We start from the raw sequence: 27,152 nt of genomic DNA, 5'->3' as shown, positions 1-27,152 counted from the left end.
CAATTTTCCAAAACTGACAAGTAACATGGGATTTTCTTCTAATTCACATAAGCATTCATTCAACAGCTACTCAATAAAAAACTCATGCTGTGTTAAAGAGATAAGGCATGAAAAATAGGACAGGAATTTGGATTCTGTCACTGACTAGTGGTAAAAACGAAAATCCCTTCTTCTCAGAGCCTCTATTTCCTTCCATCTACTGGGTATAAATAATAATAGTAACAGCATATATATGTGTATTATGGGCCAGGCACTGTTCAAATAGTGAATAAACTCAGGATAATGTCCAGCCTGCCGGAGTGGGTCAGCTGGTTGAGCTGTCGTGTGCACTGAAAGGCTGCTGGGTTGATTCTCCCTCAGGGCACACACCTGGGTTGCAGGTTCGGTCCCTCATCAGGGCATGTGCAGAAGGCAATTGATTGATGTTTCTCTCTTACACAGATGTTTCTTTCATTCTTTCTTTCTCCCTCCCTCCCTCTCTCTAAACATGTCCTCAGGTGAGGATTTAAAAAAAAAAGAATTTTTGTTTTGTTTTGTTGTTTTTTTAGTATGTTTTTTATTGATTTCAGAGAGAGGGAGAAGGAGAGAAAGACAAACATCAGTGATGAGAGAGAATCATTGATCGGCTGCCTCCTGCACGCCCCCTACTGGGGATTGAGCCCGCAACCCAGGCACATGTCCTGACCAGGAATCAAACTGTGATCACCTGGATCTTAGGTTGATGCTCAACCTCTGAGGCACACCAGCTGGGCAATAATTTTTTAAAAAGTGATAACTACCTACAATGAAATACTACCTGGCAATAAAGAAGAATAAAGTACTGAAACATGCTAGTACCTGGATGAACCTTGAAAACATTATACCAAGTGAAAGAAATCAGTCACAAAACACCACTTACTGTATTATTCCACTGATATAAAATGTCCAGAATAGAAACAGAAACATTAGTGGTTGCCAGGAGTTGGGGGGCAGGGTGATGGGGGGAAATAGAAAGTGAAAGTTCAAGAGCAGAAGGTTTCTTTTGGGGAGATGAAACGTTATAAAATCAGATAGTGGTAATGGTTGTACAACCCTGTGATTACACTAAAAATCAAAGAATTGCACACCCGAAAACTGTGAATTTCAGGGTTTATTATAGAAACAAAATAAGAGGACTACAACAAATACAGAAGCCACACAGAGTAGGCATTTGGCTCTATTTTTGTGGGTCAGTGAAGGGTTTTGACAAGGAGAAAATGCTCTCCTTTCACAAGGACAAAAGCTAGATCCTGAAAAATGCAACAGTTCTTCCTTGATGAAGGAGACAGGTTTGTCACAATGTACCCAAAGGGTCACTGCTTACACAGACGACCACGGGACAGGAGTTTCAGTAATTATTGTCCAGAGAAAAGAAAAAGCATCTTGAAATGAGTGAAAGAGTCAGTCACATTCAAAGACTGTTCATAACTTGAATGGATGGGGCAGGAGACAAGTGTAGGAGAGCAAGTCGTGACCTTGAGAAGCACGATAGGTCATAACCAGTGGTGAAGTAAGGCAGAAGGTTAGGTGCATGGATTCTGAAGTAGAGTCCCTAGGTTGGAAACAGGGGCTCCACCATTTGCTACAGGGTGGCCTTGGGGAAGTTACTTAGCATCTCTGAGGGTCAGTGTCCTCACCTATCAAGACAGGATAATAGTATTAGGAGGGTTAAATGAGTTATTTCACCTGAAGTGCTTAGAAAACCGCTGCGCCAAGGAGGTATCCACTAGGCGTCAGGACTACTGTTGGTTCTAGACAGAGCCTCAGCTTATTTCCTATCGTACAGCAGACAGAAGGGGGCTGCGGCCCAGAGCTGTGGCTTACAGTGACTTCCTGGTTTGTTGGCGTATCACTTTGTATGACGATAAAAAGAAAGACCGTGTCACTAACTCCTTTATTTAATCAAAAAAACAATTAATTCCCATTTACAGTGTACAAAGCTCTGTGGGATGCAGAACTGAATAAAGACTGCCAGATCCCAATCCAGGCCAGTAGTGAAATGGCAAAATTACCAGTCAACCGCTGCCCGGACGCTGTGTGAATCAACTTGGTGGTCTTGGTCTTCTTTCAAATTCACAATTAGCTGCACTTCTAGCCCTCAGAACAAATAGTACAAACAAAATGTCTTTCCAAAGAAGGGTCAAGGTCTACAGAAGAATTTTTTTAAAAGTAAGCTCTGTTGGTGCTGCTTTAATATGTACTTACATGTTTTCTATCAATTTGGCATTTAAAAATATATAAATTTACTCAAATGCAAACTTTACAATCATGGTTACAGAAAAGAACCTAATTCCACTAGAAGATAAATTATATCAACTCTGGTAAATATTCATGACTTTGTAAAAATTCTTTAAAAGCAGTTTTTAAAAATTATAAGATTAAAGCATTGAGAAATCTTCAAAACTGACACATGCAAATCTTTCACTTTTACGTAAATGAACTGTTTTACTTTCACTTAGTGTGCTTATACCTACTAAACGGAAAATTGATGTGCCTTTTCTATAGCTGTCTTATTTAACATTTAGCGGGTGCAAAAATAATTACATAGCCCTCATTCTTAAGAATACTTTCTAGTTGGGAAGGCAGAAGAAAACAAAATCAGTAAGTAAAGCAATCTAAAGTAAAATTTTACCATATTAAACTGAGGTTAAGAAACAGGGAGCTTTGGCCGGTTTGGATCAGTAGCTAGAGCGTTGGCCCAAGGACTGACGGGTATCAGAATCGATTCTAGCGAAGGGCACATACCTTGGTTGCAGGCTCGATCCCTTGTCCCAGTCCTGGTGGGCAGCGCATGTGCAGGAGGCAACCAATCGATGTTTCTCTCTCTCTCTCTCTCTCTCTCCCTTGGACTCTCTGAAAAGCAATGAAAAAAATATCCTCAGGTGAGGATTAAAAAAAGAGCTACAATCCAACAGGGAGAAGATAACATTTTTTCATGATTACAAGAAAAGTAATCACTTGAAAAGGAGACCCAAATTTTCAAAGAGGGGGCATTTTTAAAAGATTGGATTAAAATACCTCAAAATAAAATTTAAATTTATTAATACAAGTTTACTTAATCTTTAACAAAATTTAGGTCATAACTGCGTCAAGCCTCAGAATACACTAAATCTTCGAATCCACAAAGAATTAACCAGGTATTATATTATGGGAAGTATGGGAGTAATTTTTCCAACTAAAACTTGTAACAGTGTAACAGGGCATCACAGACTTTACAGACTGACTTTGGTGGGATTATTAACAGTGATGTTTTTGCAAAAAAATATTCAAGGCTTTCATCAATTTTCTCAAAGGCTCTTAATCCTATACTATTCAAACCATTTATCATTCTTGTCCATTTTCTCTTTTTCAATTAAGAACCAACTGACTCAAAACTAGATCCTCATTTGGCAAGGCTTTGGGTAGAGCGAAACACATCCTCAACATCACTTCTATAGATGTAATGAAATTTTACATCTGCTAGATTTGCAATTCACTATATACATATATTTATATATTATATAGATACATTTATATAGAGATATTATATTGACAGAAGTTTACCAGAGCATAATGCTGAATACTTATATGTTAAAACAACTTGTCATCGAGGAGACTACAATCCAACAGTCAGATAAAAAGTGCCCTCCTGCCTTCCTCATTGCACTAAAACTATGCTTTCTATTGTCTGCATAAACTAGTCCATCTTCTCCGCTACACACTAATTACTGTGAACAAAAAAAATAGTCCATACTAGCAGTGTCATTCACATTGCAGTTTCACAAAATGTTGAACAAAATCAAAACCACTGCTCAGAGGCAGAAAGGACCCACACTGGGGACTGACTATTCCTGGCAGCCACTGAGAGGTTACAAAAGCCCACGTGGCAACAGGAGCTATAAAGCAGGCAGCCGTTGGACAAGGCAACTGTGGTGGGGCTAGCCTGGAAATATGAGGGTGGAATACTCAATCCTGAGTTTCTAAAGGGTAACTATGACTATATCAGAAGCTAACTTTAATTCAGTAAAATATTTCGGGGGAAGAGAGTAACCATGACCACAGCCAAGGATGGCTATTCATTCAACAAATATTTCTTAAGCACTTACTATGTGCTAAGTACCAGTCAAGCCACTGGGGATACAGTAAGGAAAGAGACAATGTAACCGCCCTCGTGGAACTTGCATTTCGAGGAGGAGAAAGACAGTACCCAGGAAACACGTCAGGTAGAGCAGTGACGGGCACAGTGGCGGGGCACGGGGGCGCTTACACAAGGCGGTGAGGCAGCTAACACTGGAAAAGGCCCAAAGGAAATTAGAAAGTGGCGCGACACGCTGGGTGCTACCCCACAGAGGAAAGGGTAGGAGAAAGGCTCTCTGAGGGACAAGCACAGTTGTTGAGGAAACAGAAAGGCAGTGTGAGTGGAGAAGAGTGAGCAGCACACACAGTGGAGGGGATGAAGTCGCAAAGACTGGAAGGCGCCAAGTCATGTGGGACTTTAGCGGTCAGGCAAGACGCTTTGATTTCCTAATAGCTCGATTAGAAGAAACTGGAGGGTTTACTGACAGGAAACAACAAGTAACAAGAGCCGATATGTGTTTTTAAAAGACTGGATTATGCTGGTGATCAGAGAAATAAACCTCTTACCTGACCTTACAGACTAAAATCCTAAATTCTAAAGAAGCTACACTTAATATTACTGCCATCAAGCCCTATCCTATGCAGTAATCTGTTACTGATCTTAAAGGCTTAAAGATAAAAGCAACAGAAAACCCTATAGTTGTTATGTTACTGTCAAATCACCAAAGAATATAAATAACGTTTCCTGCGTTATTCTTTTTTTAAAAGTACTCTAGCATTAATCTCAGCCTAAACCTCATTTGTTTCAATTTGTAGAAGATACTGTCTTTAAGATTCTTTTTTTTCCTTCCACTGCTGACGGGAGATAGTTTGGGGGGAGGGGGGGGAATGGATTCTTGCCAAAGCCAGAATGCCTCTACTGCCCCCTAGTGCCCATCTTAAAGATGAACACCCTTCACACATTAGCAATTTGGAAATCTTAAGGAATACATTCACTGGATTTTGGAATAGAGCTTCTAGCATCCTCTGCTGACAGAATCTTGCAGCTGTAATTAAATTTCTCTGTTTTAAAGAACATTAATTTTCTCTGAAGTTAAAATCATTGAGCTTCCTCACAATGTTTTAAATTTTTGTCTTTCCAGTAGCTACAGTTAAATTAAAATTGGTCATTAATCAAATACCGGTAATGATGATGAAAACAATGATAAAACCCAGCAATTTAGAGTGCTTAGTATGTGTCTATCCCTATGTTTAGTATTTACATGAATCATCTCATTTTCATATCAACTCCTGAGAACTAAGGAGAGAGTTATTTTCCACTTTTAACTCTTAAACCTTCCCTATGTGTGAGGGAAAGAGACTGACTGATACAGGTGGTTGGCAATGACCAAGGCCAAGGGGATAAGAAGCCCTGGGCCAGAAGTCACAGAAGTGCGGTGGTGGCCCAAACTTGGACTCCCCACCACAGAACGTGCCAGCCAGGGAGTCAGAGAAAGTTCATGGAAAACAGGTGCTCACAACTAAAAGTCACTGTTACATCTAGCCTTTAGTTACAGCCATAAAAATCCAACTTTCAATTTTCTGTAGCGCTGGGAAACGGGCTAGCAAGAATACTGAGAATTCTCAGTAATCCCAAAGTCTCCTTTTAATTATAAGTTATATCCTTCTTTATCTTAAAAAAAAACAAAAAACAGAATCATGCAGAATTATTTAACAATGATTTTTCACCTCTTTTCTCTGACCCTACCCACTTAAATGTTTATTCCCTTATTAAATTCAAAGAAAAATAATAATAAAACTTCAAATACTAAATACTTCTAATTATTTAAAAGTTGGTGTAGTTTGACAACATTCAATAATGGCTTGCATGTGATTTTCATTTGCACTATATTTGAAAGAACAATTTTATTATCATTGTATATACGTAACATGGAATAAAGTAAGAATAAGTGAAAGCAAGTTTGTCATCAAAAGAAATTATGATATACAACATTAACATTTCCAATCCAGGGACTTCAGCAGTAACACTAGAATAACTACTATAACCAGCAACTGAAGTCCAATGCATATAAAAACAAACAAAAATAAGGCCCTGGCTAGTAGCTCAGTTGGTTAGAGCATCATCCAAATATATCAGGGTTGCAGGTTCGATCCCCAGTCAAGGCACACTCAAGAATCAACCAATGAACGCATAAATAAGTGGAACAACAAATGGATGTTTCTCTCTCTCTCTCTCCTCTTGGAAAATTGTTATTTTCCTTCCAATTCTAATGCTGTCAAAAATTCATATTTAAAAATTACATTACTGGAAGGGGGCACAAAGAACTATTTCGGTGATGGAAATGTCCTGCATCTTGTACATACAATTGTAAAAAACTCATCAAACTGACTCCTTAAAAGATCTGTGCACATTGTATGTAAATCACAACTCAATAAAAACCATCACATTAAAGAAACTTTTTGTGAGACTGTTTTAATACAAAACTAAACTATTTTTGGCCTCATTTGACAGGTAGGTTCCTGAGCAGTTATAGTTTATACAATTAAATTAACTAAATATCATTGGACTGTGGGGCAGCTCTTACAATTATTGAACTACTATGTAACTAAATTGCAAGCTTAGGACAAGGCACATATAATGATTCTTACAGAAATAGTTGTCTAATTACATTTCTATGCTCACATTTCCTCTGTTCACTTCTCCAACCCTACTTCCACTTTCCATTTAAAAACTGGGGATTAATATGTCACAAAGAGAAAACACTCTCAAAGGTCATAAAATAAACCTTTCAATTATGAAAACCAAATACACTCTACTCCAATTGACAAATATTTACGCTTTATGTACTACATAAAAGACATTACACTATAGGTTGTAAGAGTTTTTAAAAATTACTGTACCATTTATATACAAGCCCCTATACTTGAGGTCATCACATATGATTGCAAAGGGGAGGCAGAAAAGTAAAGACAAGCACACAAGTGATGATTTAACAAGGACAATGGTTTAAGTTTGGCAGAATCCAGACCTGAGAAGTAACACACACAGCTGGCATCTGGAGAGGCTGCCTGGAGGAAATCACATCTGAAAAGGTTCCTAAAGGCCAAACAGAATTTTAACAAGCAGAAACTGGAGGAATGAGAAGGAAACATTAAAGTATTGATCAGTATCTAATCAAAACTAGCAGAATCCTTTCTCAGAGAAATTTAATGGGCAAACAGGAATTGGTGAGATCTGATACACTCCCAAATCAGACCTTCTATGTTTAATTAGCCCATATTGATGAAAGATTAAACATATCCTTGAGAAATATATTCTGAATTACTGATAGAGGCAGTGCTAGATGGGGACAAATTGTAGGTAAGTTGTGGAAAATTATAAAAGAGAGCAGGAAGCAGGTAAAACACCTTTAAAAAATAGTATAGCCCGGCCAGGTGTGGCTCAGCAGTTGAGCATCAACCTAGGATCCAGGAGATTTGACTCCCCAGTCAGGGCACATGCCCAGGTTGAGGGCTCAATCCCCAGTCAGCGTGCAGGAGGCAACTGATCAATAACGACTCTCTCATCATTGATGTTTCTCTCTCTCTCACCCTCTTCCTTTCTCTGAAATCAATAAAGATATATTTTTTAAATAAAAAATAAAAAATAAAAATAAAAAATGGTGTCATAAACTCATTTGAGGAAACACTTATTTTGTTTACCAGTATAACTTGCTTCACTAAAGGGGCCCATTCCACTAAAGTGAAGCAATTTAAAACGCACTTTCTCTGTTAGCTCTCCTACTTGAAATCCTTTCGTAAAGTTTTTTATTAAGTCATTTTCTGTACCTCTATTTCCCTTGAGTATTTCAATGTTTCTCTATATAAATGAACTTGACAGATACATAATTGAACTTGACTAAAATCTTAGCCAAGACTAGATTTATAGAATGATTTTTTAACTGATTTTTGAGTGAAGAAGGGAAAGAGAGAGAGAGAAACACAGATGTTAGAGTGCCCCACAACCTGGGTATGTGCCCTGACCGGGAATTGAACCCACCACCTTTTGGTGTACAGGACGACACTCCAACTGAGCTACACTGACCAGAGCTATAGGATCTTTCTTTAACAAAATGAATCAAAAAGACTGCAACTCTTTTCTGAAGAAATAAAAACAACAGAAAAACTACTAAACAGCAGTATGTAACAAACACAAAGGAATTCTGACTATTTAAGTGAGCAGCCACAGGTAGATTGGGAAGAGGTACAGCCACAGGTGGACTGGGGAACGGCTTACCTGTGGAGCCTTTGCTACAACACGACTGCAGGTGTTGAGGGAGGGTCCACCCAGACCTGCTGGATACATCTCCAGATTACAGAGCTTAAGCACACTTATTTTTTCATCACCAATGATGATTCTTACAATCAGACTAAGAACCACTGGGTTAAAAAAAAAGTTATCTTAAAAAATATTTTTCCATTAATTTCAATAATACTTGCTGAAATATTTAGCCACTCAAGTATGTGAACTTGGCTGCTTTCCTACTCAGTAGAATGTCTCAGGGCTTTGCAAGTTTCTGAGCAATAAAATAATCAAATTGCACTTAGGAATCCCCAGACGAAGTCCGGCCTGCTGTGGTGGTTTATTTTCACTCACTTAAGGAATGAGTGCTATTATTTGCAATGTGACCCATGTTACAAATAGTTTAATTGTGAAGCACTGAAGAAAAAGGGGTTGAAATAAAAGATCCTAGAGGCAACGAGGTAAGCTAAGTGGTAGAAAATAAAAGTTTGATCTTAGATGTTGAATTTAGAATACTGTTGGAGCTTAAATGTAGACCTGGTTCATGAGTGCTTAGAAAGCTGGACCTGAAGTTCAAATGAGATGGGGCAATCCCTCAGTTGCTCTGAGTGAACAGATGTAAGAAAGTCACCTCGGGCCAAATGTGAAATGATAAAGGAAGCAAGACACGTAACTCAGGGAATGCTCATGGTTGGGGAAACATGAAGAAACAGGAGGTAGTGAAAGAGACTCTAACAGAAAGGTAAGCACCATCAGAGCAGGGATTTGTCTGCTGCATTCACTGCTATGTCCCCAACACCTGGAAAGTACCTGACTCATAAGAGGTGCTCAATAAATATCAGTTGAATAAACAAAGAGACAGGCAGCAAGCCAATAGCATAAAGAAATGACAAAGGAAGAGTTTTAAGGAAGATGAAGCCAATATTGTCCAAGCCTGCAGAGGTGCAGAATCAGGACTGAGAAAGGGCCTTTGGATTTGGATATCTAGAGTTTGTCACTGGAAATCTCTGGGAGAAGTTTTGGTGAAAGGGTCAGGGCAGAAACTGACAACGATTTAAGAGGGAAACTGGGGTGATAAAGCTGAGTTGGCAAATAGAGATGCTGCTTTTGAGACATTTGGTGGTAAAAAGAAAGGAAATTGAACAGTGTGAAAGGAAAACTGAGTTAAAGGACGGTTTTAGTATGTTTGCAAGCTTAGAGCCAATAGCAAGTAGAAAGGAAAAAGCTGAAAGCACAGAAGGAAATAAAAGACAGAAGATGGATGGTGAAGAATCCAAGTATGAGAGAAAAAAGGGGAGGAAAACGTACAGAATGGTTAAGCCTTGATAAAGCAGATGGGACAATTCTCACATATCCCAAATCGTAAAAATATAACTAGCATTATGATATATATGAGGCACTCTCTTATAATTTTGCTTCGAATGACCTCAAACTGATTTCCTGAAGTAACTAAATTCAGTTTCTGAATCAACAAGCAAAAAATTATTAGACCCTAAGTCCAACCAACCACAAAAACAAGATTCTTTCAAAGGCCAGAAACATCTGACCTCATTGTTGAAACACAGGCCAAATGCTGCTATGCAAATTACCTAAAATGAACCATGCTAATTTGTTTGGATCCTACCACATTCACAATGAAGACAGCAAACAGCAGATTTCCTTTGCCTATGATCCCTGACTCTATTATTGTTGGAGAATGGCTGCCAATATCCTGAATATCAAACACAACACAGCAGAAAAGTTGTTCTCTCACTCAGAACCTAAAACATAGCCTGAGGGTGCCACTCACCTACCATCAAACCACAGAGTCTGAAAATGGAAGGCCTCCAGTCAAGGCCAATATCATTTATCAGAATCTAGGAAGACCTACAAAGCTACACTCACAACATTTTCAAATGTCCAAGCTATCTGCTTCCTCCACCATCTCTGCCCAGCTGCAGAAATGCTGGGTGGTACGTCTGAAAGAGAAAGGGAAGAGATATAAGGAATCTCTCACCCCTGTTCTGTCTCCCTTTGGAAGTTTCAGAGTTAATCCTCAAACGATACTAATAAACTCTGCACTATTCATTAGTACACTTTAAAACTGAGGCTGTTGTTGGCACACATCACCAACAGCCTTGCTTTGACCTGCATATTAATTTATCAGCATTTTCTTTTTACTATGTTTACAGTAAAAGACACAAAAAAGACTTAACGATTTATTTCCAAAAAGAATCAATGCATATAATGTTATAAAAACCACCCAGCAAGCTGTTACTCAGTCTCCTGACAGATACTCATCACAGCCATGAAAAGCTAAAGCTTACAAATGGGTTTCTGAGCCTGGACCCAGGCACGTTTTCACTTCTCCGCAGAGCTGCACTTCAGGTTTACTCGCACATCAGAGCCACGCCAAAGGTCTGGTCTTTGTAGTCATCACCCTCCTGTTCTAGGCAACTTGAATTTCCCAGAGTCTTGAATCTATTCTTGTACACTGTGCCTACGTCCACCAAAACATAACCTCTACAAGGCTCATTCAGACCTAGCTCCTCCAGAAAGTACTTCTTGTGTGTACTGCTCTCTAAATTTGTCTCATCAGCCTCATCTTTCCATTTTCCCCTAGTAAGCAAACTCAGCCGCACACTGATCACATGGCATTTCACCACCATATCATGCACTTGCATAGATTTAGGCCTTCACTTCGGCAAATTTTTCCTGCTCACAACACCTTTCTTCCATTCTCCATTCCCCAGCCCCTTGTCACCCTTGCAAACCTGAATTAGTCAGCTCCAGCTACCATAACAAAATACACAGACTGGGTGGCTTAAATATTCGAAATTTATTTCCTCACAGTTCTAGAGGCTAGATGTCCATGATGAAGGTGTCAACAAATTTGGTTTGTATTGAGGGCTTTCTTCCTGGCTTGTAGATGGCCACCTTCTTGCTATGCTATGTACAGACCTAGCTCTCTGGTGCCTCTCTCCTTATAAAGACACTAATCCCATCAGATGAGGACCCACCCTTAAGGCCTAATTTAACCTTAATTACTTCCAAAGAGGAAGTAATACAACCACACTGGGGGGTTAAGGGCTTCAACATATGGATTTTGGAAGTATACAAACATTCAATCGATGACATTCTCACATTTCATTAATCAACCTAAATATTACCTTCTCTGTGAACTACTCAAAGTTAAACACATCTTTCTCATGTCCCTAGTATGCTGTGGGAAAGAAGTACATAAGAATAAGTCTGTGTAACCTTGATGTATGCTTCTTGTTGTTGTTTCTAAATATCCACATGTACTTGAAAAGAAAATGATAGAAGGTTCTATATATGTTCAATAGATAAAACATATGCATTTGTATTGTTTAAATCTATACTCTTACTAATTATTGCCTTAACAATTCCTGCATCTCGCATTGTGATTGTAGATTTTCCATTTCTCCTTGTAATTCTATCCAGTTTTTGCTTCGAGTATACTGTGTTAAATGCACGGAGGTTAAGGACTGACAAATTTTCCTGAAGAATACATTGTTCTTGCCCTAGCCAGTTTGGCTCAGTGGTTAGAGCGTCGGCCCGTCGACTGAAGGGTCCTGGGTTCGATTCAGGGCAAGGGCACGTTACCTCAGTTGCAGGCTTAATCCCTGGCCCCAGTCAGGGCTCATGCGGGAAGCAATCAATTGATGTGTCTCTCTCACATCGATGTTTCTCTCTCTCTCTCTCTTTCCCTCTCCCTTCTACTCTCTCTGAAAAGCAATGGAAAAAATACCTTTGGGTGAGGATTAAAAAATAAATAAATAAAAAGAATACATTATTCTTTTATCATTAGGTAATGACACTCATTTTGCTAATTAGCATTATGAACGTAAAGCTTATTTTGTCTTTATACTAATTATATAATATTACTCATCAGTTATCTTTTGATTAGTATTTTCCTGACATATTCTCTTCTATTCCTTTTTCTTTCAACATTTCTATGTCAATACATTTTAGGCACACAACTCATAAACAGAGTATGTCTGAATTTTTCAATCCAATCTGAGAATTGCTGTATTTTAAGTGGCAAGTTGAGTCCATTTGCATCTGTTGTGAATACTGATATATTTGTATCCATGCCTACCATCTAATTTTGTGATCTCTATTTACCAAGATTTCCTGCTACTTCTTTTTTCTCCTTTCCTGCCTTTTATTGGAATGACTGAGTTTCACTCAATGGCATATAAAGAACACTGCAGTGAAAGTGATGCAGACACTAAGGGGGTGCGTTTTCTGCAGCAATTTTAAAAACAGTAACAAAATGAACTGAAGATGAGTCTGCTTTATAGAAGCACAATTTGCTGAGAGTTCTAAAAATGTCAGTTTAGAAATCTGTTTTTGTTTTTTTGCTATTACCGCTGAGTTTTTATAATATATGTAAGCTTCAAATTAGCATCTTTTTATCTTTTAACATTGTATTCAACAAAAAGTTAATCTGAAGAACTCCCAGTTATACAGTCTGCACCACAAACATACTCAGCTACACACATTTTTGGATAATGTTTTTAATTGTTCAAAATCATTCAAGCTTACTTCAAGGGTAGTTCTGTATAGTTCTGTATCTCCAATTCCTGTTGCGCTACACACTTCTGTATTTAAAAAGCAGATTCAGATTCAAAACAATGGTTATTAAGACAAAGAAACAAAATTTGAGTATCTTCCATTCTGTTATTCTTTGACTGCCAGGAGGAAAAACAAAAGATGGCAGACTAGGTTGGCAGAAGAAGGACAACGTTTGAACACCTCAACAGATTTCATCAGCAGCGTTCTAAAGTAATCATCTCATGACAATATTTGCCATTATTTAGCCATTGCCTCCGATTTTTATAGGAAAAAACTTTAGAAGTTTTTACCATATATGTTAGAAAATGATGAGTTTTCTATAAAGTAGATTTTAGTAAAAATATTTCAAAGGCAGAGATTTCTTTTTGAAGCAACTATAATTGACATCAAAGGGAAAAAAAGATATTGTCAACACTGCAGTTTTGGGAATTTACTGTAAAACAAGATTTTAAATGAAAATGCCAAATTTATTCTTACGTACTTCTTTTCCCAATATTGCATACGCACAAACACATACACGTGTATATGTGTCATTTCATGTGAAAATATTTTTCAAAATTAAAACTAAAAGCTTTCTTTTGACCAACTATGACAAACGTAGATGGAGGAATCTGATACACCAGGTGAATGTGCGGGCATGCAAACGCCCACTTTGTCAAGTTACTGACAGATGTGCAAAAGCTGTCAATTTCTTTTCTATTATCTTTCCTTTATTAATTACTACTGAAAAAAATTTGTCATACGAGGGTGGAATTAAAAGATGATCCACTTCAGGAATCAAATACACAAAGTATACCAATGATTTTTTTTATTTTATATTTTTTCCTTTTACTCTTTTGGAGGCCATACAATTTATTTCTATTCTTTGAGCAGTTACTCTTAAAACCGTAACTTACACGCATGACTGAAACTAACCTGAAGTTAACTAACATCTCTAGGCTCCTCCAAATGATACAAGGTCTTCAAAATGAGAGAACTGATTCCGCTATCCCATCTTCCGCATTATTTTTCAGAAAGATTTTAGATCCATTTTGTTTTTAAATCCCCCAAACTTATTCACCGTCACCACTGCTCACGCTCCCTGCCTGCGGACTGAGCCGCGTGCTCACTGGCCGGCTCCTCTGGCGCCCTGCTCCCGCCCCTGCTCGCGCCCACTGCGGCGGACTTAGCGATGTGCTCACTGGCCGGCTCCTCTGGCGCCCTGGCCGGCTTCTCTGGCTTCTCTGGCTCCTCTGGCGCCCTGGCCGCTTCTCTGGCTCCTCTGGCGCCCTGGCCGCTTCTCTGGCTTCTCTGGCGCCCTGGCCGCTTCTCTGGCTTCTCTGGCGCCCTGGCAGCTTCTCCGGCGCAGTGCTCCCGCCCCCGCTTGCTGCCTGAGCCCTGCCTCCTTTCCGCTCCATGTCAGGGGGTTCCTGAGGCGCACCCCTCGGAGCTCAGCAAGGCCGTCAGCAGCAGACTCGGGCTCCTCAGCGAGCTCCGCTCAACAGCCCTGGGCAGGGCCCGCGGCCCGCGCTGCACAGACTCCCCGTCCCCGCCACACTCACCCGCTCCTCGTCCTCGTCGGTGTCCCCGTCGTCGCTGTCCTCTTCCGAGTCCTCGTCCTCCTCGTCCAGGGGCGGGCGCAGGCGGCCCACGGCTTCCTGCACGCGGGTAACCGGTCCTTCCGTCATCTCGGGGGGCAAAGGGGGGCCCACGAACTCGTCGTCGGCCGAATCCGAGCTCTCGCTGCCGCTGCGGCTGCTGCCACTGCGAACAGAAGGGGACCTGCGGCGGCCGCGGGGCGCTCGGAGGCGGCGCTCCCCTCAGCGCCGGCCTGGGCCGCGGGCCTGAGGGGCGCAAGCGGCTCGGCCCACCAGCCGCGGAGGCCAGGCAACCACGCACCGGGGCCCTGGGGCCGCCTCCCCCGTGCGGGCGGCGGGCGCGGGGATGGAGCCGCAGGCCCTGCGCCGGGAGGGCGGCTGCCCGCAGGGCCGTCACCACGTGCCGCCGGGGCTCAGAGCCTGCCACCGAGGGCGGCTACTCCTCCTCCCAAGGTCTCAGCGTGTCTTCCGAAACGCACGTGCTCTCCAGCTCTGCCGCACGTTCGCCCGCTGCCTGTGTCACTCAGGGCACCCCGGGTTCTGAACACCTTACCCCGGGGAGAGCACACCGACGCAGTTCCCGCACCCGGCCGGGAACCAAGTCCTCACCAGCCGCCTCCAGCCGCGGGAGGCCCCGCCCCGCCCCTCCCCCTCCCGGAGGCCCGGGAACCGCATTCCTAACTTTATCAGTTCATCTACCAAATTCTTCACAGGACTCAAAGGCGGCACTGCCTTTTAATAAAGTATTTCCTGTGTGTAATCTCCCCGAAAACAAATCTGTCCTTGCCCGGCCGGGCGTGGCTCAGCGGTTGAGCGTCGACCTAGGATCGAGGCGATCGGGTTCGATTCCCGCGCAGGGCACATGCCCCGGTTGCAGGCTGCAGCCCATCAACGACTCTCTCATCATTGATGTTTCTCTCTCTCCCTCTCCCTTCCTCTCTCTGAAATCAATAGATATATTTTTAAAAAAACACAAAAAAACACACAAATCTGTCCTTTGTGTTCGCAGCTGTGTCTCCAGCACCTCAATGATGCCTGGCACAGCTATTAAAAAAACAGGATTTCCCTTTTTATTTTCATCTAGGCTCTCTCTCATTGATGTCGCTCTCTCTTCCACTCTCTTAAAAGCAATGGAAAAAAGGTCCTCCAGTGAGTATTAAAAAATAAACAAATAAATTAAAAGGCACAGCTTTCAATACTACACCTGGAATACTTCAGAAAACCTCCACTAATCCAGTGTGACACAGGGCCTTCTCACCATCCTAGGGATCTACTATCCTATTGCCCAAAATGGGGGAAATTATGCAAGCTTTTAATATCAGGATCTTCGCCTAACTTGTGTCATGAACACCTAGAAAATGAGAGTTTAATAGAATCCTTTTGAGAAAGGTAGGCACCTGGAAGATGATTTAGAGCAATCTCTGACCACATTTGAGCCTGAAGATGTTGGTTCAATATCTTCATTTTGCCTTCTTAATTCTTTCTCTCTGTTCATCTCTTCCTCTTTTTCTCTTGCTTCTGAAAAGATAAAAGTAATTCCCAACAGTTAGACTTCAAAATTTGTCAGCATTAAAAAGGCTGAAAATTAGCACTCATGAAAATGTAACTTAAGAGTGTTACCACTAACAGCAAAAAATTATCACCCTAAATGCCCAACACTGGGAAAATAATTGAACTACTATGTATCAACTGATATAAAAAAAAGCCAATACGAGTAGTGATAAAAAATGTATAAGTATGGGAAAATATTAACAGATATGCTGAATAAAATTAGCATGTTAACAGAATATGAACCAGGATTGGACTACGTAAAAAGATGTGGAAGGTAACAAGTAAAAAAATGTATTCAAAGGTAAGATTTTACATAATGTCATATTTTTATTTTTTTCAATCATAGTTTACATTCAATATTATTTTGTATGTTTTAGGTCCACAGCATTAGACAATCGTGTACTTTACAAAGTGTTCCCCTCTGATATTTCATGTTCCCACCTGGCACCATCCATAATTATGACAATATTATTAACTATATTGCTTATGTTGTACTTTACATTCCCACATAATTTCACCTTTTATTTTTAATGTTTTGTTGTTTTTTTTAAATATACCTTTATTGATTTCAGAGAGAAAGGAAGAGAGAAACATCAATGATGAGAGAGTCGTCATTGGTCAGCTGCCTCCTGCACACCCCCGACTGGGGATAAAGCCTGCAACCTGGGCATGTGCCCTGACCGGGAATCGAACCTTGATCTCCTGGATCCTAGGTCGATGCTCAACTGCTGCGCTACGCCTGGCCGGGCTTTTAATGTTTTAAATCATAAACTCAGCACTTTGATCATTTCTGAATTTTCCACACTGGATTTTTGGTCAGAGACTTCCTACCAAAATCATGAGAAACTTTAGATTACATTAGGTTTGTAGAGTTGTTTACCTTGGAAAGACAAAAATTTACCCACAGAAATTTAATCTTTTTCCTCTGATCATCTCACTCTGCAATGCAGGACACACAGGAAGTAAATGAATTCTATGAATAGTCTGGTTCTGAAATGCTGGCATTCTTAATAACCTGAGATAATCTCTAACTTTTTTTCTTAATAAAAAACAATACACCCAAAGTGAAGCAGAATCTAAGGGCACTTATTAATCAGAATGTTGTTCTCTTCAGGGCCTTTCCTTGTTAGGATGTGGAGGAGGAGGAACAAGCAGACAACCAGCAAACGTCCACAAGTAACTGGATAGTCCTTTACTTGACACACGGACGACACAACTGTGCGGGAAGAGGTAAGGCAAATGCTCCAGCTCTAGCTCATGATTTCTGTTTCTGCCTTTTGCTGAGACAGGTTACAAGTCAGCAATTCTATACTTTGATAGCTTGAGGAGGTTGGAAAAAAGGAAGAAACAGGAAGACAATGTCCAAATTTCAGAGGGGGCCTGCTCGTCAGCCAGCGTGGCTCAGGGGTTGAGCACCGATCTAGGATCCAGGAGATCAAGGTTCGATTCTGGGTCAGGGCACATGCCTGGGTTGCGGAATCAATCCTGTCGGGGGCATGCAGGAAGCAGCCAGTCAATGACTCTCTCATCACTGATGTTTCTCTCTTTCTCTCCGTCTCCCTTCCTCTCTCTGAAATTAATAAAGATATATTTTAAAAAGAAAAATAGAATGGGCCTGCTTGGCTCCTACCGTCAACCAGCTTCTCCAGTCAATCCCTCCATACCCTCCAGGGCAGGGGCAATGTTGGGGGGCAAGAGGACACCACATTTAGACATCTGGACTCTAGACTCAGGTCTTAGGGGCAGTTCTGACCCTCATCAGGAAATCCCACCAAGGCACATGTCCCCCTTTTTCCTTGCTCAGAAAAAAGTTTTCCTCAGGTAGGAGGCAGTAATGTGCTTCAGGAGATGCTGGGCCCCTCTGCTCAGAGCAGGTGAAATCTCAGTTCCAAGTCAATCATATTGCTCTTGCCAAGGGGTGTTTTTGGAACTGATGTGCCACACGAATATTAGCCAGCAAGATGTGAAGGGAAGTCAGCTGAAGGTACATTTGAGAAAGGTTTCCTTCCTCCTAAAAAGTGATACACACGTTTCCTTTCAATCCGTGAAAGTGGTCACCTGCATGTAAAAAAGTTCTGCTGACAATTTTGGGCCATGAGGACAGTCAGCTTAGGACAAGCCAATACCCTACAGCTGGCAAAGCAGAAAAGGGAGGAAAACGTCACATCCTTCATGTCAGAGCTCAGAAGGTGGAAGAGCCCCATTGCAGGGTTCTTGTCACGTGTGAGACTAAATTTTTCCTATTTGAGCCATTTTAGATTAGGTCTTCTATGACTTCTTTGCAAGTAACCAAAAGCATCTTTATATCAGCCTTAATTTAACAAAAACAATTGCAGCTAATACATGGAGCTTACAGTGTATTTTCAGCACATCCTATAATCTTTAATCTTCATGAAAACCTCTGAAGTAGATATTATTGTTTTCAGCTTTATTGAGGTACAACTGACAAAACTGTAAGACATTTAAAGTGAACAATGTGATGATTTAATACACATATAAACTATGAAAGGATTCTCCAAATGGAGTCAATGAGAACATCTACCGCCCCACATATTTACTCTTTTTTTCTTTATTGGTGAAAACATTTAAGTTCTATTATCTTAGTAAATGTCAATTATACTGCATAGAAGTAGGTACTATCTATTATCCTCACTTTATAGCTGAGGACGTTAAGGCACAGAGAAGTTAAGTAACAGGGCTACTAAGTCCCAGAGCAGTGAACTGGGGTTCCACAACTAGATCTTTCTTTGATGGACCAGACTTTCTGGAGACTAAAATAGGAGCCCACCCCACCATTATTTTGTTTTTGTAAATGATGACCTGTTAACTAATATGTGACTGCAGATAAACAGCCTGTTTGCACTAGAATTCTAGGAACCAACTTCAAAAGCAGACTCAGACCTTCACATATTCTCACTCCAGATTTGCTGACCTTCAACCAGCTGTCTGAACAGACTGTGTTGCCTTGCATGTAGTCCCCTCAACAGAGAACTCTCGATCCCCTCCTTTTGATTCCTTGTTCTGTTCTATTTCTTCCTCCTCCTTCCTCATAGAAACCCCTGCCTGTGCCAAACTGTCTTTGCAACAAGAGTCCAACATCTTTTCAAGCTGCCAGCTCTTGAATAAACCATTTGCCTTCCACCAGTCCATATCCTGATTATTGGCTTTCTGATAGTGGGCAGTCAAACCTGGGTTAGGTATCAAAATTATCTAACGAGCACCACCTATCCTATACACAACAGTGAGCCTGCCTCTCTCCAAAGGGCTGCAAAGCACAGCCTTTACTGCCTGCTTGTCAGCAGATAATCTGGAAAAACACTGGCCATGAATTATTATGGTACTTAAATCTGCGTGATAGGTACATGGGCTTTTATTACTATACTTTTGTATGTGTTTGAAATTTCATATTTCACAAAATAAATAGTATATGTAGAGCTATCTTTCCACAATAAAAAAAAAAAACACAAACTGTTATTCTTCCAGAGACCAAAAATATTTCATGTGAAGCTCACTTTCATAATATTAAATACTACTGCTATATAATTTATCATTTTATTATTTTTTTAAATATGTTTTTATTGATTTCAGAGAGAGGAAGGGAGAGGGAAAAAGAGGTAGAAACATCCATGATGAGGGTCATTGATTGGCTGCCTCCTGCACGCCCCTTACTGGGGATCGAGCCCACAACCTGGGCATGTGCCCTGACCTGGAACGAAACTGTGACCTCCTGGTTCACAAGTCGACGCTCAACCACTAAGCCATGCTGGCCGAGCTAATTTATCATTTTAAAACCAACAATGACAAGTACCAGAACATTCACTTAAATTTTTACACGAGTCCTGTCAGATTTCTAGCCCCTTCTGCTCTATCTAGTGTAAGAATGATCTGAAGCAGCTCCAAAGAAAGCAGTAGAGGAGCAGTCTCCTTCAAAGACCCTGAGGTGGTACCTAGAATTGGCAACCACCTGGTATCAAAAAAGACAGTCTGGAATTTAAGGCCTTCATTAAATGTCTGATAAAACTCATTAAAGCAGGGATTCAACAGCAGCAGCCACATTCACTGTGTGTCTCAATTTTCTATACTGTCTGGGTCAACAGTCAGTGGTGTACACAGCTCTGAGAGCCACCTCTCGCCCAGCCTTCCAAATACTGGTTCCACTGTAAGCAGGAAAGAAAACATGAAATGAGGATTAAATAGAGGCAGAAGGAGAGGTAAAAAAAGAAACTGCTATTCTAATTCTTATATATTAATGTAGAATCCTTGTTTTGTTCACAGTACACACTTCTAAAAGATTTTAGCACTCAGACCTTCTTACCATATTTAGATGCAATTTTTACCATAGGTTTTTTTTTTCTTTTTCTTTTTTTAATCTCTGCTTCCACAGGAACCAGTACATATGGTCTTTTAACAATTTTGAACTTTTTTTCAGTCTTACAATAACTATCAATATCCTTGTGTAAGGTGTACATAGTATTTAAAACAACAGAACAACAGATAATTGATTTGATTTCTTACCCAGTGTTTTCCGACTTCTTTCCACAGCTGTTCTTCGGGTTTGTTCAAACATTGCTTCCAAATCAAATGTGCGAGCTTTTTTTCCTAAAATAGGAATAAGTAGCAGACTGTGATCTTCTAGCATTAAGCTGGCCAAATGTCAGGTGCTCAATAAATATTGATTGATTGACCAAAAACCACTCTGTCTAATTTATATCATGGCTACAAGACAATCATAAAATATCAGAAAAATATTTTTTTTGAAGAAAAAGTCTTTTTTTTTTTTATTGATTTCAGAGAGAGGAAGGGAGAGGGAAAGAGAAACATCAAGGATGAGAGAGTCATTGATTGGCTGCCTACTGTATGCCCCCTACTGGGGATGGGGCCCACAACCCCCGCAAGTGCCCTGACCAGAAATGGAACTGTGACCTGGTTCATAGGTTGATGCTCAACCACTGAGGCATGCTGGCCGAGCTCCTAGGGAATTTTTTTGACAATCTCATTACTAAGTGCCATTAACCAGTCAACTTTCCCATCCTCCTCTAATTCATTTAGACGCTACTACCCCTTAAAACCACAGCACTAGTATAGTAGGCAGAATGGAAAATGTGCTTACCCTAATCTCTGGAGTCTGTAAACATGTAACCCTACATGGCAAAAGGAACTTTGCAGATGTAATTAAAGTTATGCACTTTAAATTATAGAGATTATCCTTGCTGGCCCAATCTAATCACAAGCAAAGATGCAGAGCAAACATGGCAAAAGTCAGAGAGATCTGAAGTGTGAGAAGGACTGAAGTTTCTGTGGTTTGTTTGAGGATGAAGGACACAAGACAACAAGTAATGCAGGTACTTTAAGAAGCTAAAAGACTCACACCTTACAGCCAGCAAGGAAGGGCCTCAGCCCTAAAACCATAAAGAGCCAAATTCCAACAACCTGAATGAGCTTGGAAGCAATTTTATATTTGTTTCATTGTTTCTGTTGTTGTGTTGTTTCATTGTTTTTTAAAAAATAGTAACACCTACTCCGTTGGTAAGAATATGGCCCAGTGGTGGATCCAGGACATAGTGGTTGCATTCTGGGACAGGGCATGTGCCCGGGTTGTGGGCTCCATCCCCAGTCGGGGCCATGCAGGAAGCAGCCAATCAATGACTCTCTCATCACTGATGTTTCTCTCTCTCTCTCTCTCTGTCTCTCTCTCTCCCCCTCTCCCTTCCTCTCTCTAAAATCAATAAAGACATATTAAACAAAACAACAAAAAATATGGTAAAAAAGGTTTGACTTTGGTGTAAATTGAAACAACCTTTCTGAAGGGGATTATGATAATATATGTGTCAAGAAATTTTAAAAGATAACCAATTTTTTGGTTACATTTTAATATTTATATTTTTATTAAAGTAGTCCCTCTAGAAAGCTACCCTAAGGAAATGCCCATAAAATTCCTTTTACAAAGGAGATACTTATTTATAATGATGTTCATTGTAGCATTATTGAAAAAAGTTAGAATTAGAACTATGTAGGGGAAAGTTAAAAGTATTACAAATTATGGCACTTCTATTAAATGAGCTACTATTCAGCCATTGAACATCATGTTTTGGAATAGCATTTTATAATATGGGGGGAACCTCACAATACAAAGAATTAAATTATATATAATTAATAAAAATATAAAACTGTACATATACATGATCTTAATTTTCTTAATAAATACACTAACTTTTAATCCTTGATTTCTAGATGAGAGTATGAGTGATTTTACTTTTCTCTCATTTATTGTGTTCCTTATATTTTCTGCTATTTATGTGTCTTACTTTTGAAGTTAGAGAGAAAGCTATTTTAAAGAATTAAAACAAAAATACTGTACATTCCTACAGAAGTATATAGTACTTTTGAAGACATGAGAATCTAGGAGGTAGTAAAAATGTGGCTCAAGATATTACCAAAATAGCCCAGCCGGGAGTGGCTCAGCGCTTGAGCATCCACCTGGGATCCAGGTGATCCTGGTTCAATTCCCGGTCAGGACACATGCCCAGGCTGCAGGCTCCATCAATGACTCTCTCATCATTGATGTTTCTATCTCGCTCTCTCCCTCTCCTTTCCTCTCTCTGAAATCAATAAAGATATATTAAAATTTTTAAAAAAAGATATTACCAAAATAAATGTGTGAAAAAATGAACAAGAAATCTGTACACATTAGTCTGGCATTTGCTCTCTCCAAGACCCAACAGAAATGAGGTGAGAAAACAATTTACGTTTATTTTTACTAACAGTAATGATTTCAACAGATGACTACATCTTTGTTTGATACCTTTTTAACCTACAGCTTGCCAAGACTACTACTGAGAGACTAAAGTGACGATTCTGCAGATGAAAGACTTGAATCAAAAAGAACTTAAGCCCCGGCCGGTAGCTCGGTTGGTTAGAGCGTCGTCACCGGAGCTGGTCCCAGCAGACAGGCAGGAGTTAGGAAACGGATGGGGACAAGTGTCGAGAAACTGCAAGATACACACTAGGGCGCAAGCAATTTGGACTCGGCGCAGCGGAAGGTGCGGAGCAGAGGTGACCGCTGGGCCTCCCCGCCCCTCCCCACCTGCGGGTTTGAAACGCCTGCGGCAGGAGACGGGGCTACGCCCGGGGCAGTCACTCACCGAACCCCGTGAAGCCCATGGTGACCGCCAGCTGCGGGTCCGGTCCCGATGCGTCCGAGCCTGTCACTGGGGCAAGAGGAGAAGAGAGGGGGCGCCCGGTTAGTGCGGCACCCTCGGAGCCCCCGGCCCGGTCCGCCTCGCCCGGGTTCGCCTCACCGAACCCACCTTCGCTGGGCCCCGGGCGCTCCATAGCGGGCCGCCCGCCGCAGTACGAGCGTCGCCGCGCGTCGCCGCAGCCCGGCCCGCCGCGGAGGATTCACAGAAAGCCCGGCAGGAAGTAATCCCTCGAAGCCAGCGCGCCCCGCCAAGAGCGGCGCCTGTCGCGCAGGAGCGGCCGCCCCGGGCAGCGCCGCCCTAGCGGGCCGGCGGGGCATGAGCGCCCAGAGGCGCCTTCCGCTCGGCCCGGCACGCGGGAACATTACCGGGATTTCTGCAACACCTTTGCATTCAGGATGCCGAGCTGACACTTAATCCTCAAGGAATTCTAGAGCCAATAAACTCCCTTTCTTTGCGTTCTGTCCCCTACGCGGAAACTCTCACAGTTTTCCTTTTGAGTATATTTTAAGGAAGAAATGTGTATTCACTACAGCATATTTACTCCCTCTCTCTGAAATCAATAAAAACATATTTTTTTTAAAAATCAAAAGCTACTCCTCCTATATGCAGGGTGTTATATAATTTGGCGCAACGAAGTTTGGTTTCTTCCCAACAGATTGCTGAACTACAAGTGTCAAAAGTCAATGTGAACTCCAATTAATAAGGCTAGTTCATTGCGCCTTTAACAAAATAAGTTATTGTTAATGCCACTGTCTCTTTTCTGAGTCCAGATAAGCAGGCCTTAGGTAGTAGAATAGAACTTTATGAATAAGCTCATTATGTAACCCATACCCCAAGCTTACAGCTACTTCAGCTCCTTAGTAGTCAAGAACTTGAAAGTGCTTGAGATGATACACAATCTTTTCCCCTTTTCATTGAAGCTTTAATTTGAGAACAGTTTGTCTCACAGAAAATTAAGCAAGAGGTACAGAGATTTCCCATATGCTCCCTGCCCCCACACATGCATAGCATCCCCCATTATCATCTCCCACCAGTGATACATTTGTTACAGTTGATGAACCTACGCTGACATATCAAAATCACCTAAAGAACATAGGTTTCTCTCGTGGTGTTATACAAATGTATGACAGGCATCCATCATTATGGCATGATACAAAATATTTTTACTGCCCTAAAAATTGTCTGTGCTCTGCCTGTTCATCTCCCTTCCCCATCATTACCACCCAAACCCTGGTATTTGTATTGTCTCCATAGTTTTGTCTTTTCTAGATGTCATGTAGTTGGAATCATACAGTATGTAGCCTTTTCAGGCTATTCTTAGTAATATACATTTAAAATTCCTCCATGTCTTTTCATGATTTAATAGTTCAGTTCTTTTTAGCAGTGAATAATATTCCAATGTCTAGATGTACCACAGTTTACTTATCTGTTCATCTATTGAAGGACATCTTGGTTCCCTCCAACTTTTGGCAATTATGAATAAAGCTGTTATAAACATCCATGTGCAGGTTTTGGGATGGACATAAAGGTTTTAGCTCCTTTGGGCAAATATCAAGGAGCAAGACTGCTTTATCATATGGTAAGAGTATGTTCAGTTTTGTAAGAAACTGAAAAACTGTCTTCCAAAGTGACTAGCATTTTGCATTCCCATCAGCAATGAATGAGGGTTCCTACTCCTCCACATCCTAACCAGCATTTCGTGGTGTCAGTGTCCCAGATTTTGGACCTTGTAATAGGGTGCAGTGGCATCTCACTGCTGTTTTAATTTGCATTTTCCTAATGACATATGACATAGGACATCTTTTCACATGCTAAATTGCCATCTTTATATCTTCTTTCTCAAGGTGTCTGTTAAGGCCTTTGGCCCACTTTTAAATCAGATTGTTGAGTTTTAAGAATTCTTTGTATATTTTGCCTTGTGGTGCTTTGTCAAATGTTTTTCCAAATATTTTCTCTCAGTTTGTGATTTGTCTTCACATTCTTGTGACACTGTCCTTCACAGAGCAGAAGTTTTTAATTTTAATGTTAATAAGCTTATCAATTATTCCTTTCATGGGTCATGATTTTGGTGTTGTATCCAAAAGGTCATCAGTTTACCCAAGGTCATCTAGGTTTTGTTCCCACGTTATCTTCTAGGAGTTTATAGTTTTGCATTTTACATGTAGATCTGTGATCCATTTTGCGTTATTTTTTGTGAAGGGTATATATATGGTTTGTATCTAGGTTATTATTTTTTTATGTTGATGTCCAGTTGTTCTAGCACCATCTATTGAAAAGATTCCATTGTAGCAATATAAAACTTTAAACTCCTAAGTGCTAGAGAAAACAACAAAAAAAGGAAACTGAAAATCATCAACCAGTGGGAAGAGATAATCACGATCATTACAGAAAAATTACAAGAAGCTATATTTGCTTTTGATAAAAGATAGAGGGAATATTTGCTGTAGTGGAGACTTCTACATTAAATGATTTTTTTCCTGGTTTGTTTGCATGAAACATCTTCATAATAAAATTAAGTGTGCCAGGGCAACTTTAATTATCTTAGAGCGAAGTTAATTTATTCATAAACTTGAGGGGCAGAAAAGCACAGTGCTGAGAAAATGAGTTCTAGAATGTCTGGTTCCAAAACCTCATTCTGATAATGTGATCGTAGCTGAGTTACTTACGCTTTTCTTTGATCCTAACCCAAAGACAAGCTTTTATTGATTTTGAGAGAGAGAGAGAGGAAGGGGTTGAGGTAGACAGAGAGACAGACAGAAGCATCCATGCAGGAGAGAAACATCCACAGGCTGCCCCGGCACCCCCACTCGCCCTAACCAGGGCGCGAACCCGCAACCTAGGCACATGCACGTCACCCTTTTTTTCGGGGTACGGGACCAGGCTCCGGCCACCTGAGCCGCTCGCCAGGTCTGACTCTCCGGCTTTAAAGACCTCAGCTGTTAAGTGACCGATAAGAATTAAATAAGGAGCACTGTTTGGAGAGTGCTTTGATTGAACCACTCAAGCTGCCTTCAGTATCGAATGAAGCCCCGCGGCCTCTGCTTGCTCATGTCCTCCAGCCAGTGCGGTTGATATATACAACCCCGCACAGAACTGACGGAGGTGCACCTCCCTGCTCTGCTGTGTGTCCCTGCGTGAAGCACCTTGAGGACAGGATGCTGAGGCAGTTCGACATCCCCAGCACCGGGGGCACAATGCCTGACCCAAATTAAGAATCCAGTCTCTGCAGGACTGGGCGACCGACTGGGCGGCCTTGAAACCGCTCCCTCTGCTATGTGCTGGGAATGGAACGATGAACGAGAAACCGTCCGCTTCCTCTCAGGAACGAGAGACAAGGCGAGGCGGCAGCCCCTGCCCGCGGCGGGAGATCCCTTAACCACAGGCACCTTCGCGGCAACCGGCCGCACAGTCAAACGGGCAGCGAGGCACAAACAGAAAAGCCTGCCCGTCAGAAATGCAGTGTGATGTTGGGTCCGATGCAAACTGTTTGACAACCAGCGCCCCGTTCCTGGCCACGCTCAGAAGTTGCTGGGGGCACCAAAGAAATCGACGCGCAGACTCTCACGCCGCTGCGACGGCACCTGCGAAGCTCGAGACCCCGAGACCCCGCGCGCGCAGAGCCCACCGGAAGCCAGCCACCTGCGCGGCCGCACCGCCGGCTCCCGCTCCCCCGTCCCCGCCCCTCCTCCTCCCCGCCACTCCCGACCTCACCCCGTCCCTCTTTCCCCCCTTTCCCCACACCACCTCCTCCGACTCCCCCACACCACCTCCTCCGACTCCCCCTTCCCCACATCACCTCCTCCGACTCCCCCTTCCCCACATCACCTCCTCCGACTCCCCCCACACCACCTCCTCCGACTCCCCCTTCCCCACATCACCTCCTCCGAC

The 27,152-nt window shown here is 41.6% G+C and overlaps 1 protein-coding gene across 2 annotated transcripts in view; it reads right to left on the bottom strand.

Annotated features, from left to right (window-relative positions):
* The window catches only part of WDR70 (WD repeat domain 70), a 173,240-nt gene extending 149,749 nt beyond the window's left edge, over positions 1–23,491 (bottom strand). The window contains exons 1-5 of one of the 2 annotated variants that reach the window (XM_081133024.1): positions 23,373–23,491; positions 23,208–23,273; positions 20,581–20,664; positions 15,912–16,032; positions 14,479–14,680 (exon numbers count right to left, since the gene is read on the bottom strand). In XM_081133024.1, the coding sequence (XP_080989150.1) occupies positions 14,479–14,680; positions 15,912–16,032; positions 20,581–20,664; positions 23,208–23,273; positions 23,373–23,397 (498 nt within the window). In that variant the 5' untranslated portion in view covers positions 23,398–23,491. Of the gene's footprint in view, positions 1–14,478; positions 14,681–15,911; positions 16,033–18,419; positions 18,509–20,580; positions 20,665–23,207; positions 23,274–23,372 lie in introns of those variants that run through there. The other variant, XM_081133025.1, reaches the window with a different exon arrangement.
* Between the last annotated feature and the right edge of the window lie 3,661 nt (positions 23,492–27,152).

Source organism: Miniopterus schreibersii (genome assembly GCF_964146895.1).
Source record: "Miniopterus schreibersii genome assembly, chromosome: 3".
Lineage (NCBI taxonomy): Eukaryota > Metazoa > Chordata > Mammalia > Chiroptera > Miniopteridae > Miniopterus > Miniopterus schreibersii.
The sequence above is the reverse complement of the archived record's forward strand: the minus strand, read 5'-3'. Positions and strand labels throughout refer to the sequence as shown.